This window comes from Crocodylus siamensis, chromosome 9 (assembly GCF_052110815.1).
Source record: "Crocodylus siamensis isolate JL-2025a chromosome 9, ASM5211081v1, whole genome shotgun sequence".
In the NCBI taxonomy this organism is placed as follows: domain Eukaryota; kingdom Metazoa; phylum Chordata; order Crocodylia; family Crocodylidae; genus Crocodylus; species Crocodylus siamensis.
In genome coordinates, this window is record NC_143403.1 from 22,572,362 (window position 1) to 22,584,963 (window position 12,602).

The 12,602-nt window shown below is 41.2% G+C and overlaps 1 protein-coding gene across 1 annotated transcript in view; it reads right to left on the reverse strand.

The window, feature by feature from the left end:
* The window catches only part of ITFG1 (integrin alpha FG-GAP repeat containing 1), a 203,735-nt gene that overhangs the window by 43,204 nt on the left and 147,929 nt on the right, over positions 1-12,602 (reverse strand). Inside the window, exon 13 of the mRNA XM_090062025.1 lies at positions 6,214-6,257. Coding sequence (XP_089918151.1) covers positions 6,214-6,257 — 44 coding nt within the window. The remainder of the gene's footprint in view (positions 1-6,213; positions 6,258-12,602) is intronic.

The following is a 12,602-nucleotide window of genomic DNA, read 5'->3' on the forward strand; positions in this document are numbered from 1 at the left end:
TCTCTAAAAGCTCTATTGTAAAAAAACCTTTCATTTAACACTTGAAAAAATGGCAAAATCAGAGTATTCACTCAAATGTACCATTCTTAGTTGAGGTTGTTTAACTAAGTATAATTGCATTGAATCCTGAATCCAGTCAGGTATACAGAAAAGCAAAGTTTAGAACTGTCTATATCCTTTTCAGATGCTTTGATTCAATGATGCAGAAAACAGTAAACATTGCCAGTAGTGATGTTGTTTCATGACCCAATGCAAATATGAAGGAGATGATCGACTTGCAGTTCAGTAGAATAACAAAAGCCAGTAGAAGATGGTACTTAAAGGAAATTAATATCATCTAGGCCAGTGGTTCTCAAACTCTGACAGACTGAGTACTACCAATTTAAAATGATACAGCCTTAAGTACCACCAGCAATTTTTTCATACATATAGGTAACAGACTATGTATTAAAACAACAACAAAACACTTAGTAATTATAAAACATTGTTTTATCAATTACGGTAGCCATATAAAACAATTGTAAATTGGAAAAAAAAACACTGTAACAAAGGGTAGGCAACATTTTTGGTTGAAGTACCAAAAAAACTGCAATGTGTACCCTGTAAGGTGCTGGAGTGTGGGCACACCAGAAAAACAAAACTGGGGTGGAGGGTACATGGCAGGACACACTGCATATTAATACAGTAAATAGTCATAAATGTTGCTTCTTCTTTTTTTATTTACAGTAAATACCAGGTTTTCTAAAAATTCTAAACCTGGTGACAATAAATAAAACTTCATATACTACTTTTGTTCTTGTGTATTTTTTTTTGTTAAGCATGTTGTGATTGATGGGGGAGGGGGAGAAAGAGAGAGACGGAGAGAGAGAGAGAGAAGAGTGTGGGGAGAAGCAGGTGGGGGAGGTGCCGTGAGCAGGCTGGTCTGGCCTGGCCCTTGGGAAGCGGGAGCTGGAGGACAGTGGGGGTCAGGTGGGAGCGACAGGCTGCCCCAGCGCTCTGCAGACGCAGGCACAGCAGGGTGCTCTGATGGGGCCTGCCCTGGGCCACACAGCTCTGTGGGGGTGGGGCGCAGCTTTCCTGCCCACCGGGGAACGCCTTGTGTCCAGGGCAGGATGCTGGGCCCGGGGGACTCCTGGCTCGGTCTGTGTGTGCCAGGCGCAGTGCAAGTGGGGTGGAGCTCCCCAGGCCACAGCAGGAACCCCCTGGGCTCTGGGAACAGCTGCCTCAGGTCGTGCTCAGAGCCAAGCCAGCCAGGAGCCTGCAGCACAGTGGTCCTCCGCAGCACCTGCCCTGGTCCCTTGAAGGGAGCTGTGGGTGGGTAAGGCTGGGACTCAGGCAGGCTGGGGCAGCTGTGCCTGCTATTCCCGGGATCTCCTGTGACCAGGCCCTTGCAGCAGGGGTGGCTTCACCCTGCTTGTGCTGTGCCTGGCACACAGGGAAGCCAAGCCTGGAGTCAATGCCTCCCCCCCAACAACAAGCCTGGCATCCTACCTCAACCTCATGGAGCTGCGCATGCCCCACCTCGGGTGCAGCCGTGCACCCCTGCCTGCCCACGCAATCCGGCCCTTTCTGGGGTGACCTGGACCGTTTCAGGAGCATGGGGGACCCCCCACCACTTTGCGCACCCCAGGGTAGGCAGAGAAGCCACGTGCCCCCTGGAGTTATGTGCAGGGCGGATGTGCTGCCGCTGGGCTCTGCACATTGGGAGCTGCATGCGACTCCATGTGCCTTCTGCCGCTGGGCAGCCAGTACCCAGAATGCTCATGGCATCACGCATGGCCATGAGGCAACAGCACCCGTTCCCGCCCCACGGACAAACCTGGGAGGGAGGGGGACAATTGCCCCCCTGAACCTACTTTGGAGTGTGCATGGGGCAGGAGCCCTCCCTCTGTACCCCTGGACAAGCCACCCAGGGCTCCCACCATCCCCTCCCTGTCCCACTCACTCCTGCCTCTGCCGGACACCCTCCCTCACTGTGTGGGCCTCAATCTGGCCCTGCCCCTTGCCTCCAACACACTTACCTGCTCGGCACTGCTGCACACATGGCCGAGCTCTGTTCCTGGCCACCTGCAGCAGGCTGGGCTAGTGCCCTGCCCTTCTGCGTACCACTCATAGGGTGTCTATGTACCACTGATGGTACATATACCACAGTTTGGGAACTGCTGATCTAGGTTGCCAATACAATTTTTATAGCATTTTATTTGAAACTGTCTACAACTGAGATATGTGACTAGTTTAAGGCCCCTAACCGTAAAATGCAATTCTTATTAGAATTGATTTTTAGTTTTTCACCCTTAAATAAAACCAAATAATTCTTTTTCAAAAGGTCTTTTGGGAAACTGGCCAAAAGGATGAGCTGGCAATCAGTACATAGAAGGCTGGGTTTTTTTTCAGTGTTAACTGTGGTTGCCTTGACAGCAATAACTTACTAGAAATAAAATATTTATATAATAATGCCTTTTATACTATCCAAATTATTTTTCTTGAACACTTGTGCAGGTGAGCTGTAATTATGGAGTGGTAGCAGCCAGTCCATAACTGAGATTATAAATTAATTCTATAAATCTGACTAAAATCTACAAACAAAGGAATGCAGGCTTTATAAGCTGTAGGCTACCTCTGAGTTGAAAGAATATTTTCACCAAATAAAATGAACTCAAGAAGGTATTTCTTATATTAAATGTCTTAAAAGTTGAGGTATTTAACATAAACAGACTCCAAGTATTTGTCACTTTTCATGAAAAAGAAGACAGGTCAAACTTAGTTTATACATCTGGCTGAGCTGCAGAGCCAAGAAACAATAATTAGATAATTAACCTTTAATGCTGAAAGTAAAGGTTTAGAATGGTAATATCAGAACACTGTATTAGCTCAGACAAGCTAGTATTTTTTAAAATAAAACCTTATCTATTCCTTTTCCTTGCAGTGCAGGTCTCAAAATACAAGTCAATTGATAGTGGAATACATAAATGGAAAAATAAGGATGTTCCCCCCTCCTCGCTGATACAGAAAAAATTCAGATCATGTGTTTGTAATGAAAACATTAAGAGGGACTTTAGAAAATTCTAATTATTTTCAAAACATCATGATTATGTTCTCAAAAAAACAGGATAATTTTCAAATAAAAAAAAATTGATAAAAGCAACTTTACTTAATACAATGAAAAGAAACATCCAAGAATCACATGAAAATGGTCTATAAAGTTCACTATGATTCTTAATTAAAAAAATGAAATTTACAATGCCAAGAATTAAAAAAAAGTGCAACAGTACAAAATAACCTACCTCATAACAAAACCTGAGGAATTATAAAGGAACAGTGACTGTTCTTGCTTAAAAATCCACAGCATTAAAGAAAGTTTTCAAAATAATTAAATTTATTATTTGGTATTAGGAGCGCCTAAAAAAAAAATAGGTGTATATGCACTGAAACTGTGGTCTTAGATAAGCCAAAAACATTTTCCATTATACTGAAAGGATCTGTGTCAGAATCAACACGAACATATTCTCTTACTGGGGACTCAAATAATGTAAAAAAGGGACCATTTGTAATAAAGAGACAGCATAAACCAAGTATACCCTTTATATTTTTCTGCTGCCGATATTGGTTTGATTTCTGCCATCTATTTTGAGAAGAAAAAGCAAAGATTATGAAGAGCTATTGAAAAGGATCAGAATAGTGAAGAAAATCAAAATGGATAAATAGGAGGCAAATATTTCCAGGACAGCAGAGCCACAGGGACCTAAGCTGTCAGGTAAATCAATCTGAAAGCATTTTCTCAATCTGAACTTTATTCAAACAACAACAAAAAACAACTTTCAAAATAATTTCTTTAAAAGCAAGTTCAGGCTTCTTTTGAGGCTGTACCACACAATACAGTTTATTTTTGCTAATGGGAAGAGGGTTGAACAAACTTTATTATATTGTCCTTCCTGAATTCTCACTTTTTCACCTGTTTTATGCTGTATTATATTGTACATATATACAAAAGCATGACAGGATCACTAGCAAATCTAAAGGTAAGAGTAGTCAGTCATTCAAGATAAAGGAATGCTTAAATCCTTTATGTCAGGCATGACATTAGTTGATACTCATAACCAAAATGACATTTGCTCCGTCTTGTGATGAATATTTAATTTCCTGAAAAGATAAAAGTGCGGGCAACAAACAGACTAAGATTTCAAAGGAGTTAAAAATTACCACTTCTTCAAAATTGAGGGCTGATATTTACTGATTTCAAAGACCCCTTTAACTTAAAAGTGCTGCTTAAAACTGAAAATACATATATGAACTTCCGAACAAAGGATGCAGTGAAAGCTGCTGGATAAATAATTCTGCAGCCAACATATATTAATTAAAAAAATAATCTGGTGTTTTAAGTGTATGTAATCTCTTCTTGTGGGGAGAAGGGAAGGTGCTTAAAAATAAAAAATAGTAATTGTAAAAAATAAAAAAGGGCTTGTCAACTCACACATGGTGAACAGCAATAGGTAGGCTTAGAAGGGAAATAAGAAAGATGGCAAAAATATGCAACATGGTTGAATATAAAAGAATCAAAGGGGGTTTAGAAAGAGACAGTGAAAAATTCTGCTTTTGTCATGCTGAATTTAAAACTGAATGATACCACGAAATCTAGGAAGAGATTTTTTAGAGGGACAGTTGCAGAACGGAGGCTGGTCTGCACCTGGCACGGTTCAACACAGAGACAGTAAATGCAGCCATGAGAACATAGGGTAGAGCTGAGCTGTCCAACTGGTGGCCCCGGCTGCTTAACACTCACAAGGAGTTAGACTGCAGCCCTCAGGCTCCTGCCCAGCTGCCACTCCCTCCATTGCTCTGGCCAGCATCTCTGCACCCCCACCCCCCTCCTCCAGCTGCCCCTCTCATTTTCCACCCCACGGGGTGGGACACTGAGTCGAGCAGTGCAGGGAGCTGAGAGTACAGGGTCACGTGGGGAAGTTGGACGGGGCTTGTGTGGGCGTTTGCACCTGTGTGGTACACAGGAGGCAACCTGTGCAGGGGTGGGAGGGAGAGCCCTGTGCAGGTGCACATGGGAGGAGTAAATCACACCTATTGTAGTAGGAATGGGGGGCAGCAGTTGTGTGCCTGTGCAGTGCAGCAGATGGAAGGAAAGGGGGGAGTTGCAGTGTAGCAGAGGGTGAGGTATCCAGTGCAGCAGTGGGAGGGGAGGGGGACATGGTGCAGTAGAGGGAGGGGGAAAATGTCCATGCAGCCTAGTGACCTGGGGGACACCAACAGAGGGAGAAAGGGATGAAGAGACTTTAAAGAGAATCCTGATGCAGATGGCTGAGAACTGAAAGTAAAAGGCAAAATTTCATGCTGATTTTGTGCTAAATGGCTTTATGTTATGGTAGTAAACACTTTTCAAATATTTTTGTTAGGGGAATTATACTTAAAGACAGTATTGTTTAAGCCAGTGGTACCCAATTTTTTGGCTCCATGGGCCAGATGAGCAGTACCTGGTTGGTCCGCAGGTTGGATCCAGTCTCAGGTTGCCGCCCAGGACTTGGAAATTTGTCAGCATGGTAGCACTAAGCAGCATTAATTGCCACTGCTCTTCTGCTGCCAAATTTCCTGGTCCATGGAAAGGTCTGCAGGCCAGATGACCTGGCTCCCTGGGCTGGATCTGGCCTGCAGGTTGGAGATAATCACTCCTTTTTAAAGCAAATGTTAAGTAACATTTAACTCTTTAAATATGCTAGAATAACTTACTGTTATATATTAGGAACACACTATGCACTTTGAACATCTCTCACTAATTTCACAGAAGATTTATGATATATGTCTTATACTGGCTGAGTTAATTTCTTTTTCCCATGCATTGTTCAGACATGTATTTATAACCCATTATACTTGGAGGGCTAAGATATTTTATAGTTACAAAGACCATTCCTTAGATAACTACCTTAATAGATTAAAAGAGAAAAGTTAGTTCAATTTTGAAGTAGGTTCCTGATTCCCCAATCAAGCATGTAGCTTGCTTTCAGAAACACATGCTCTTTTTTACTCCTCTCCTTCCCTGTCCTTTTCACATACTCAGCCGTTTGCACCCACTTCATTTTGTAATCTAAACTGCAAATTCATGTGAGTACTGTTTGTCTTGTACATATCTGGCAAGCACTCAGCACAGACAAGCTCCAATCTAACTGAGATCAGGGAGCTAAAGTAATGCAAAATATAAATTAAACTTACTGTTATTTTCCGAGGGCAGTCATTAGAGCAGAGGCCACTAAGAACTGTGGAAAAAAAGAAAGTGGGTTTATACTTAATATATTGTCAAACATATTTATAGTAAGCATTACCTGTCTCTGAAATGTATTAATGTACAGTATAAATTCAAGCCCCTCTATGTTGGCACATTTGGGAGTTTATCTGTAGAAAGAATAAACTATCATTTAATATATGCTAACATTTTAAAAGGTCTTATTGATCTGCTTACATTATGCTGCTTTGAAGAAGTTAATTAGCTAATCACTGTTCTATCATACACATTAACTGATTGGTTAGTGTGGTTCCAAAGGTAGATTTGCCACTTATGAAAACTGCAAATAAATTAAAATGTATGCCAAAAGTGTACTGTACCCTTTGCTCATTATCCTTCATTTCCAAATGGTTAACCCATAGTACTTACATAGTTCTTAACTTTCCTCTTTAAACTGTGTCAAATAAATCTGTAAAAACACTTTAAGTACATGATGGTTACAAAACTATTTGTATTCATAACAAATTGTAAGAAATCCATCAAACAAAAATTCCCAACACTTCCACATCCTAGCAGTAAGAGAGTATTGTTATTGGGAGATGAGTCTAGTTAAAATAGGCTGTAAAGAGATGTCACACATTTCTCCTGGAAGAAAGCCTCTGCTCCCTTGATCTTAGTTCACCCCTGTGTTGTACTTCAAGGCTAGGGACAGAAATTACACATAAACTGGTACAAGTGATTGGAAGCCAGTTCAAATCTGTAACACGGGAAGTTCAATGTGCATAAACTACTTTCAAAATGGCTGAAGCCAGTTTAAGATAAGCCAGGATGGATGTAGTATCAAATTTAACTGATTTAGGTTAAACTGATTTATTGAACTTCTGTCCCAGTTCCCCCTCCAGATTCAAGTTAACTAACAGTACCCCAGCATCCCAGGATGCTTTGCATCTCCCCTGCAAACACCCCCTTGTAGGGTAAGTGGGCTAGCTTTGGCTGAAGCTATTTGCTCCAGTCGAGCAGGGAGGTATGCTCTAGTAGCTTCCCCTCCCTGCTCAGCCTGGGCCACTGCAGGCATGTGACTGTATTTCCAGAATCAAAAGTGAATGTCTGTTCACTCGCTTATAGGTTCAATTTATGCAGTTTAGACTAACCTGCAAAGATTGAACTGATTCAGCCTTGGGCTTTTTGAATGTCTGTACTCAGCCAATGTAGTTGTAAGTGTGCTGGGTAAGATATGCTAGCACTTTTTTTCTTGGGACATTGCTGTGTGCAACTCTAAGTTAATTGTGGCTCATTTAATTCAACTGCCCTTTATTCCAGGGACAAACATGTCTGGCTCTATGGTCTTTCTGGCTACCTACTAGCAGAGGAGAACCAAGGTAGCTTGGAAGTACTGAGTGTATTAAGGGCTGTCCTGTTTTGATACGAGTCAGAACCTGGGACAATTAGGACTGCCTCAAAGGAGACATTTGTTTGCCATAAATGTGTAATACATTTGACAGTTGTTTAATTATATATTTAAAATGTTACTGGATTGCAGAAATGTCAGTTGCGTGTCTATAATAACTTAGGGAAGGCATGGAAGCTCTCTGCTAAGTGATCCAGTGCATTGTCACATAATGTAATAATATTAAAAAAAATTCCAGGAACATCACAACTTCCTGTGACACATAGTGATTTTAAATGGCAGCAAACTGGCTGAATGGCAGCCTGGAAATGGCCACCTGTACTGAGGAGGTGGAATCTAGGAGATCCAGGCTGCTCTGCAGCAGCAGCCAGACCTGTACCGCACTTCGTCATGCAAGGGAGGGGATACACGATATAGGCAGCTGCTGGTGTCAGTGACAGAAGCCAGGAAGAAGCTACAGGGAGCCTCAAATCTCATCAGGGTGACCAGAAAAATAAAGGAAGATTTTATACTCTGGGAAGCATTTCTGGAGCCGTGAAGGTAGACATTAATCCGGTGATAAGTCAGATGCCTCTGGGAGTACTCATAAGGGCACTGGTTTGTACAAGAAGTGGCTTGAAAGACAGGCCAGGGCAGAAATTAAGTAGAACCCCTTCCTATTTTTCCCCAGTATTATTGACAGTTGCTAGTGGAGGTGAGGATTTTAGAAATAAGCTATTCTATTTCAAGTATGACAAGCAGACAGTAGTACACATCATAAATGTATAGCTAGCAAAATCTCCACAGATAAGGCAGAGGATAAGGGCATTTATATTGCTTAGCCCTCTGCTTAATGCTCTCTTTTGGGCAGTATGTATTCCAAAGCTCTGCTGCAATTTCAGGATGACAAATTCTAAAAGCTTGTCCCCATTTGCCAACTAAGGCTCTTGTGCGGTGTCTCACTGGGTATGGAACTGCATCAACTGAAAGCTTTAAGAAAACTGTTTCCACAAGGGCATTTACAAGACTGGTTCTGTTAATACAGGAGCCTGGCAGCGGCGGTGGAAGCTCAGTGGTGGCAAGCACAGCGCTCCCGAGGAGCTCCTGTAAATGTATAAAGTGTATTTAAAATGCAGGCTCGGCATTCGCGAATATGTGAAACCGCGAATGCCAAACCCGCGAATAGCGAGGGTTTCCTGTATAATTTAGAGCTGATAAAAGACTCCAGTGCATCTGTCCTATCCACAAGCTTCATCTAGGGAAAGGATCCATCTAAAATATCAGGTTATCTTGCTGGTTTGCCTTTTTTACCACAGGCTGATGGGATATATTGATACTTGTAAAGTATTCTTATTGAGGTCTTTACAGGGATAATCCAGGAGTAATGAGTGGAAAATGACAAGCCACGAGTTTTTGACAGGATTAAAACAAACCTTATATAAGTGGGCAGTTGTGGAACAGAGGCTGTTCTATTTAAAGCAGCACTTCTTGTATGTTTTGGTCCTCTCAAGATTAGTGAGCTGATACGACAGATAGTGGAGCACATACCAACTTCAGCACACACCTAGAGCTACGTGTAGTCTGCAAAGATACATGTCCTTGAAACTGAGGTATCCCAATCCTGATTTAGGAGGGAGGAGCCGTAAAAGAGCTGAGATAAATGCTTAGATAAAAGAATTATGCCCCATGAAAGTCTTTGGAACCAGATGGAGCCCGGAGACAGACCCCTTATTTATTTATTTTGACAACTCATCTCTGACCAGCGGCCAGTGGCTGTAGCCTCTATCTGTCTCAATCTGGCAAATTTCAGTATAAGATGCATTAGTCCTGCTGCATGTGTCCTGCTGCTCCTAATCATGGAGCCTCTGACAGAATGAGATAGACTGTCAGAGGCTCCAAGATCAAATAGTTGGTGACCACTGGACTAGACTAATAGGCACTAAACAGCATACTGAAGGCACAAGCAGGCAGGTAGGTTACAGGTGATCTTCAAGGCTATAGCTGTATGTCTTTAGTGGGTCCACAAACGTGATTTGTTATAAGACTGGTTTATGCCTCTTCTATACTCACTGAGGAGTGAGCTATAACCACAGCCTCTCAGCCTGCAGATCTGTCATTCCAACATACAGGTATACATATGGGCATGGGTGGTGGTGGCAGTCATGAGTAAATTTGAGTCAGGAGTTTCCACTGACATGACATGGTAGCCATCTCTGTGCATCAAAGCCATTGGATCTGAATGGTGCCTTTAAAAGGGTCTTTCACAACCTCTAAGGTCTCAAGCAGTAAGAACTAGCTTCAGAACAAGCTCGGGGGGGGTGGGGAATCACCTCATCACTAGAATTCAAAATATATGGTAGAAAGCACAGTTGCTCATTTTGCTTGGTAACAGGAAGTTACACACAGTGTCTTCATAATGCAGATATTTTATCTGTATCTATCTAAGCTTATGCATTTGCAGGGTCAAGACTTCACTTCAGTTCAAAGATGCAACAGATCTTATGCTTAGTTTGGGCGCTACTATTAACTTAATTTTCTAGGAGAAGTTTATTTACACCAGGGGTTCCCAACCCCCGAGGGTATGCAAGATATCTCTAGGGGGTATGTGGAAGAAAATGTATAAAGGTGGATTTAATTTTCATTATAATAATAATTGGCATTTAAGAAGTTAACATATAAAAACATACAAGTAGGGGGACGTGGCAGCTAGTAAACCTGGAAGGGGGTATGCAATAAAAACAAGTTTGGGAATCTCTGATTTACACAACACTCAGCTTCATCTGTAAAGGCTGTAGTCACTGATCAGTTTATGGTGAGTCAAAAACTACTGCAAAACACATATTGCATAGATATTTAACTATAGACTAGGAGCAAGAAAACACTTATGTGAATTTTCATTCATTCTCTAATGTGACAAACTTTTACAATTGGTGACATATTTATAATCCTTACATTAACTGCTGTTATAGAAATTATCTGTGCTGACTAGTTTATTCAAGGAATGGCCGGTGTAACTATGAAATAGCTTAACTTTCTAAGTATAATGGATTATAAATATAAGTCTGAACAACAGATGGAAAAAAAAACCTAAACTCGGCTAGTATATTGTAAGAAATATATAATTAAGCTTCCTGGGAAATTAGTGTGGGATTTTCACAGAGTGCATAATGACTGTGTTTGTATCCTATATAAAGTGAATACTATAAAGAACTAAGTAAGAAAAAGCTTGAAATGCATTTCTAAACACCCATTAGGAATATTAGGTTCTGTTTGCCTTTTTAAAAAAAATTAAACACTTCCAGATTTTAGTTATCAAAGTATGCCACTTGCTGAGACCTAGCCTAAAGGGCCAAAAACACATGGCCTTTTCCATCTGCAAAAGCCTGCATGTATGCATAGAAATGTATACAGGTTTCCCTTGTCAACCACAGGGTTTAGGTTCCTGAAAGTTCCTGTGGATAGCAAAACCATAGTTGGTAAGACAAAAGGCTTATGGGAAAAATGGGGGTAGGGACTTGAATATGAACATTTTCAGCATATGCTGAAGCCAATTCCCCCATAATCTTCACATTGTGGAGCCCAAGTCTCCTCTTAAAGTTTCAAACCACCCCTTGCTGGCTTGAAAACTCATGCATTCACTTGTGCCTTCACTCCCCCCCCCCCCAAGTTCTGAATGAATTGGTTGTAAATTCGCTTTGCCTTCTTACGTATTACTTGGCTGCTCAAAGGCACTTTCTTCTGTCTGGTCTTCAATCCAGATGCTAAGCGCTTTTTCCATTTTTTCTAAGCTATGATCGCACGGCATAAAGATCACTTTAGCACTTCCTGGTGTACCATTTGCAACACCAGCCTTAATAGTAGCCTCACTTTTATTAATGGTTCTCACACCAAAATGCCTCCCTACATTCACCACACTCTTTCCACGTACTAGATGATCCAACAACTCCACTTTTGTTTCCAAGGCTATCACTTTTCTTGCCTTCTTCACAGATTGCTCACCTTCACTATTCACTCAGAGGCCATGATTAAGGGCAAAATGCAAAAATCACGAGGACATCGGGAGAAAAATGCGGTGCATCTGAAACTGGATGTTAATAGCATGAAGCACAATGCGAGACTGAGTGTATGTGAGGAGATGGGAGCACCATGGGTGGCTAGCAAGAGCATGGGTGATTGGAAATGGCAGGTGGCAGGCTGATGCATGGCAATGGAAAACCGTGGTTACTCAAAACTACATACCGTGGTAGCCAAAACGGTATATAGAATATTAAGGATGGATACTCAAAACCATGGTTGGTGAGGGAAACCTGTATTACATGTATAAATTTAAATTTCCATGTTCAAATTTTTTTTAAATGTAAAAAGGAGTTCCGTGGAAACAGTGGTTGTGCCTTGTTCTAAATATATGAGACAAACAAAACGATTTTGCTTTAAAAAATATTTCTTGCTCATTGCATTATCTGCATTAGTACCAACTAGTTCCACTAATTCAAGCAAGCAATGAATCATAAATATGAAACAAATGAATATCCATAATGGATATTCTTTAGGTAGCTTTTACCTCAGTTCTTCTCTTTTTTGTAACAGCATTGGTACAGATATAGTTATTCCATTTGCTTCTTTTCTAAAGTCCCATATTTGCAACGTTTAACTCTTATTTACTTCATGTTTACTGCGCAAACATATTTAAAACACTATTCTACAGTGTGACTGCATCTTCTAGGCACCTGACAGACATTCCTGACAACGAGGACTGAAGCAGTTTTTAGGGGAGAGTTTACCAATAGAATTATACTGGTATAAACTTTCTGTGTGTATTATTTTTCCAGTGCTATATTTTTGTTGTTGTTGGGGGGAGGGAGGGAGGAAAGAGAATTTGGAGTTGAGATTCCAAAGTAACACAATGTAGGATAAGGCACCTGTTCTGGTATGAAAGCATTCACATAGTTAGGTCAAAGAAGTATAAATGTTACAGGCTAAAATTCACAATAT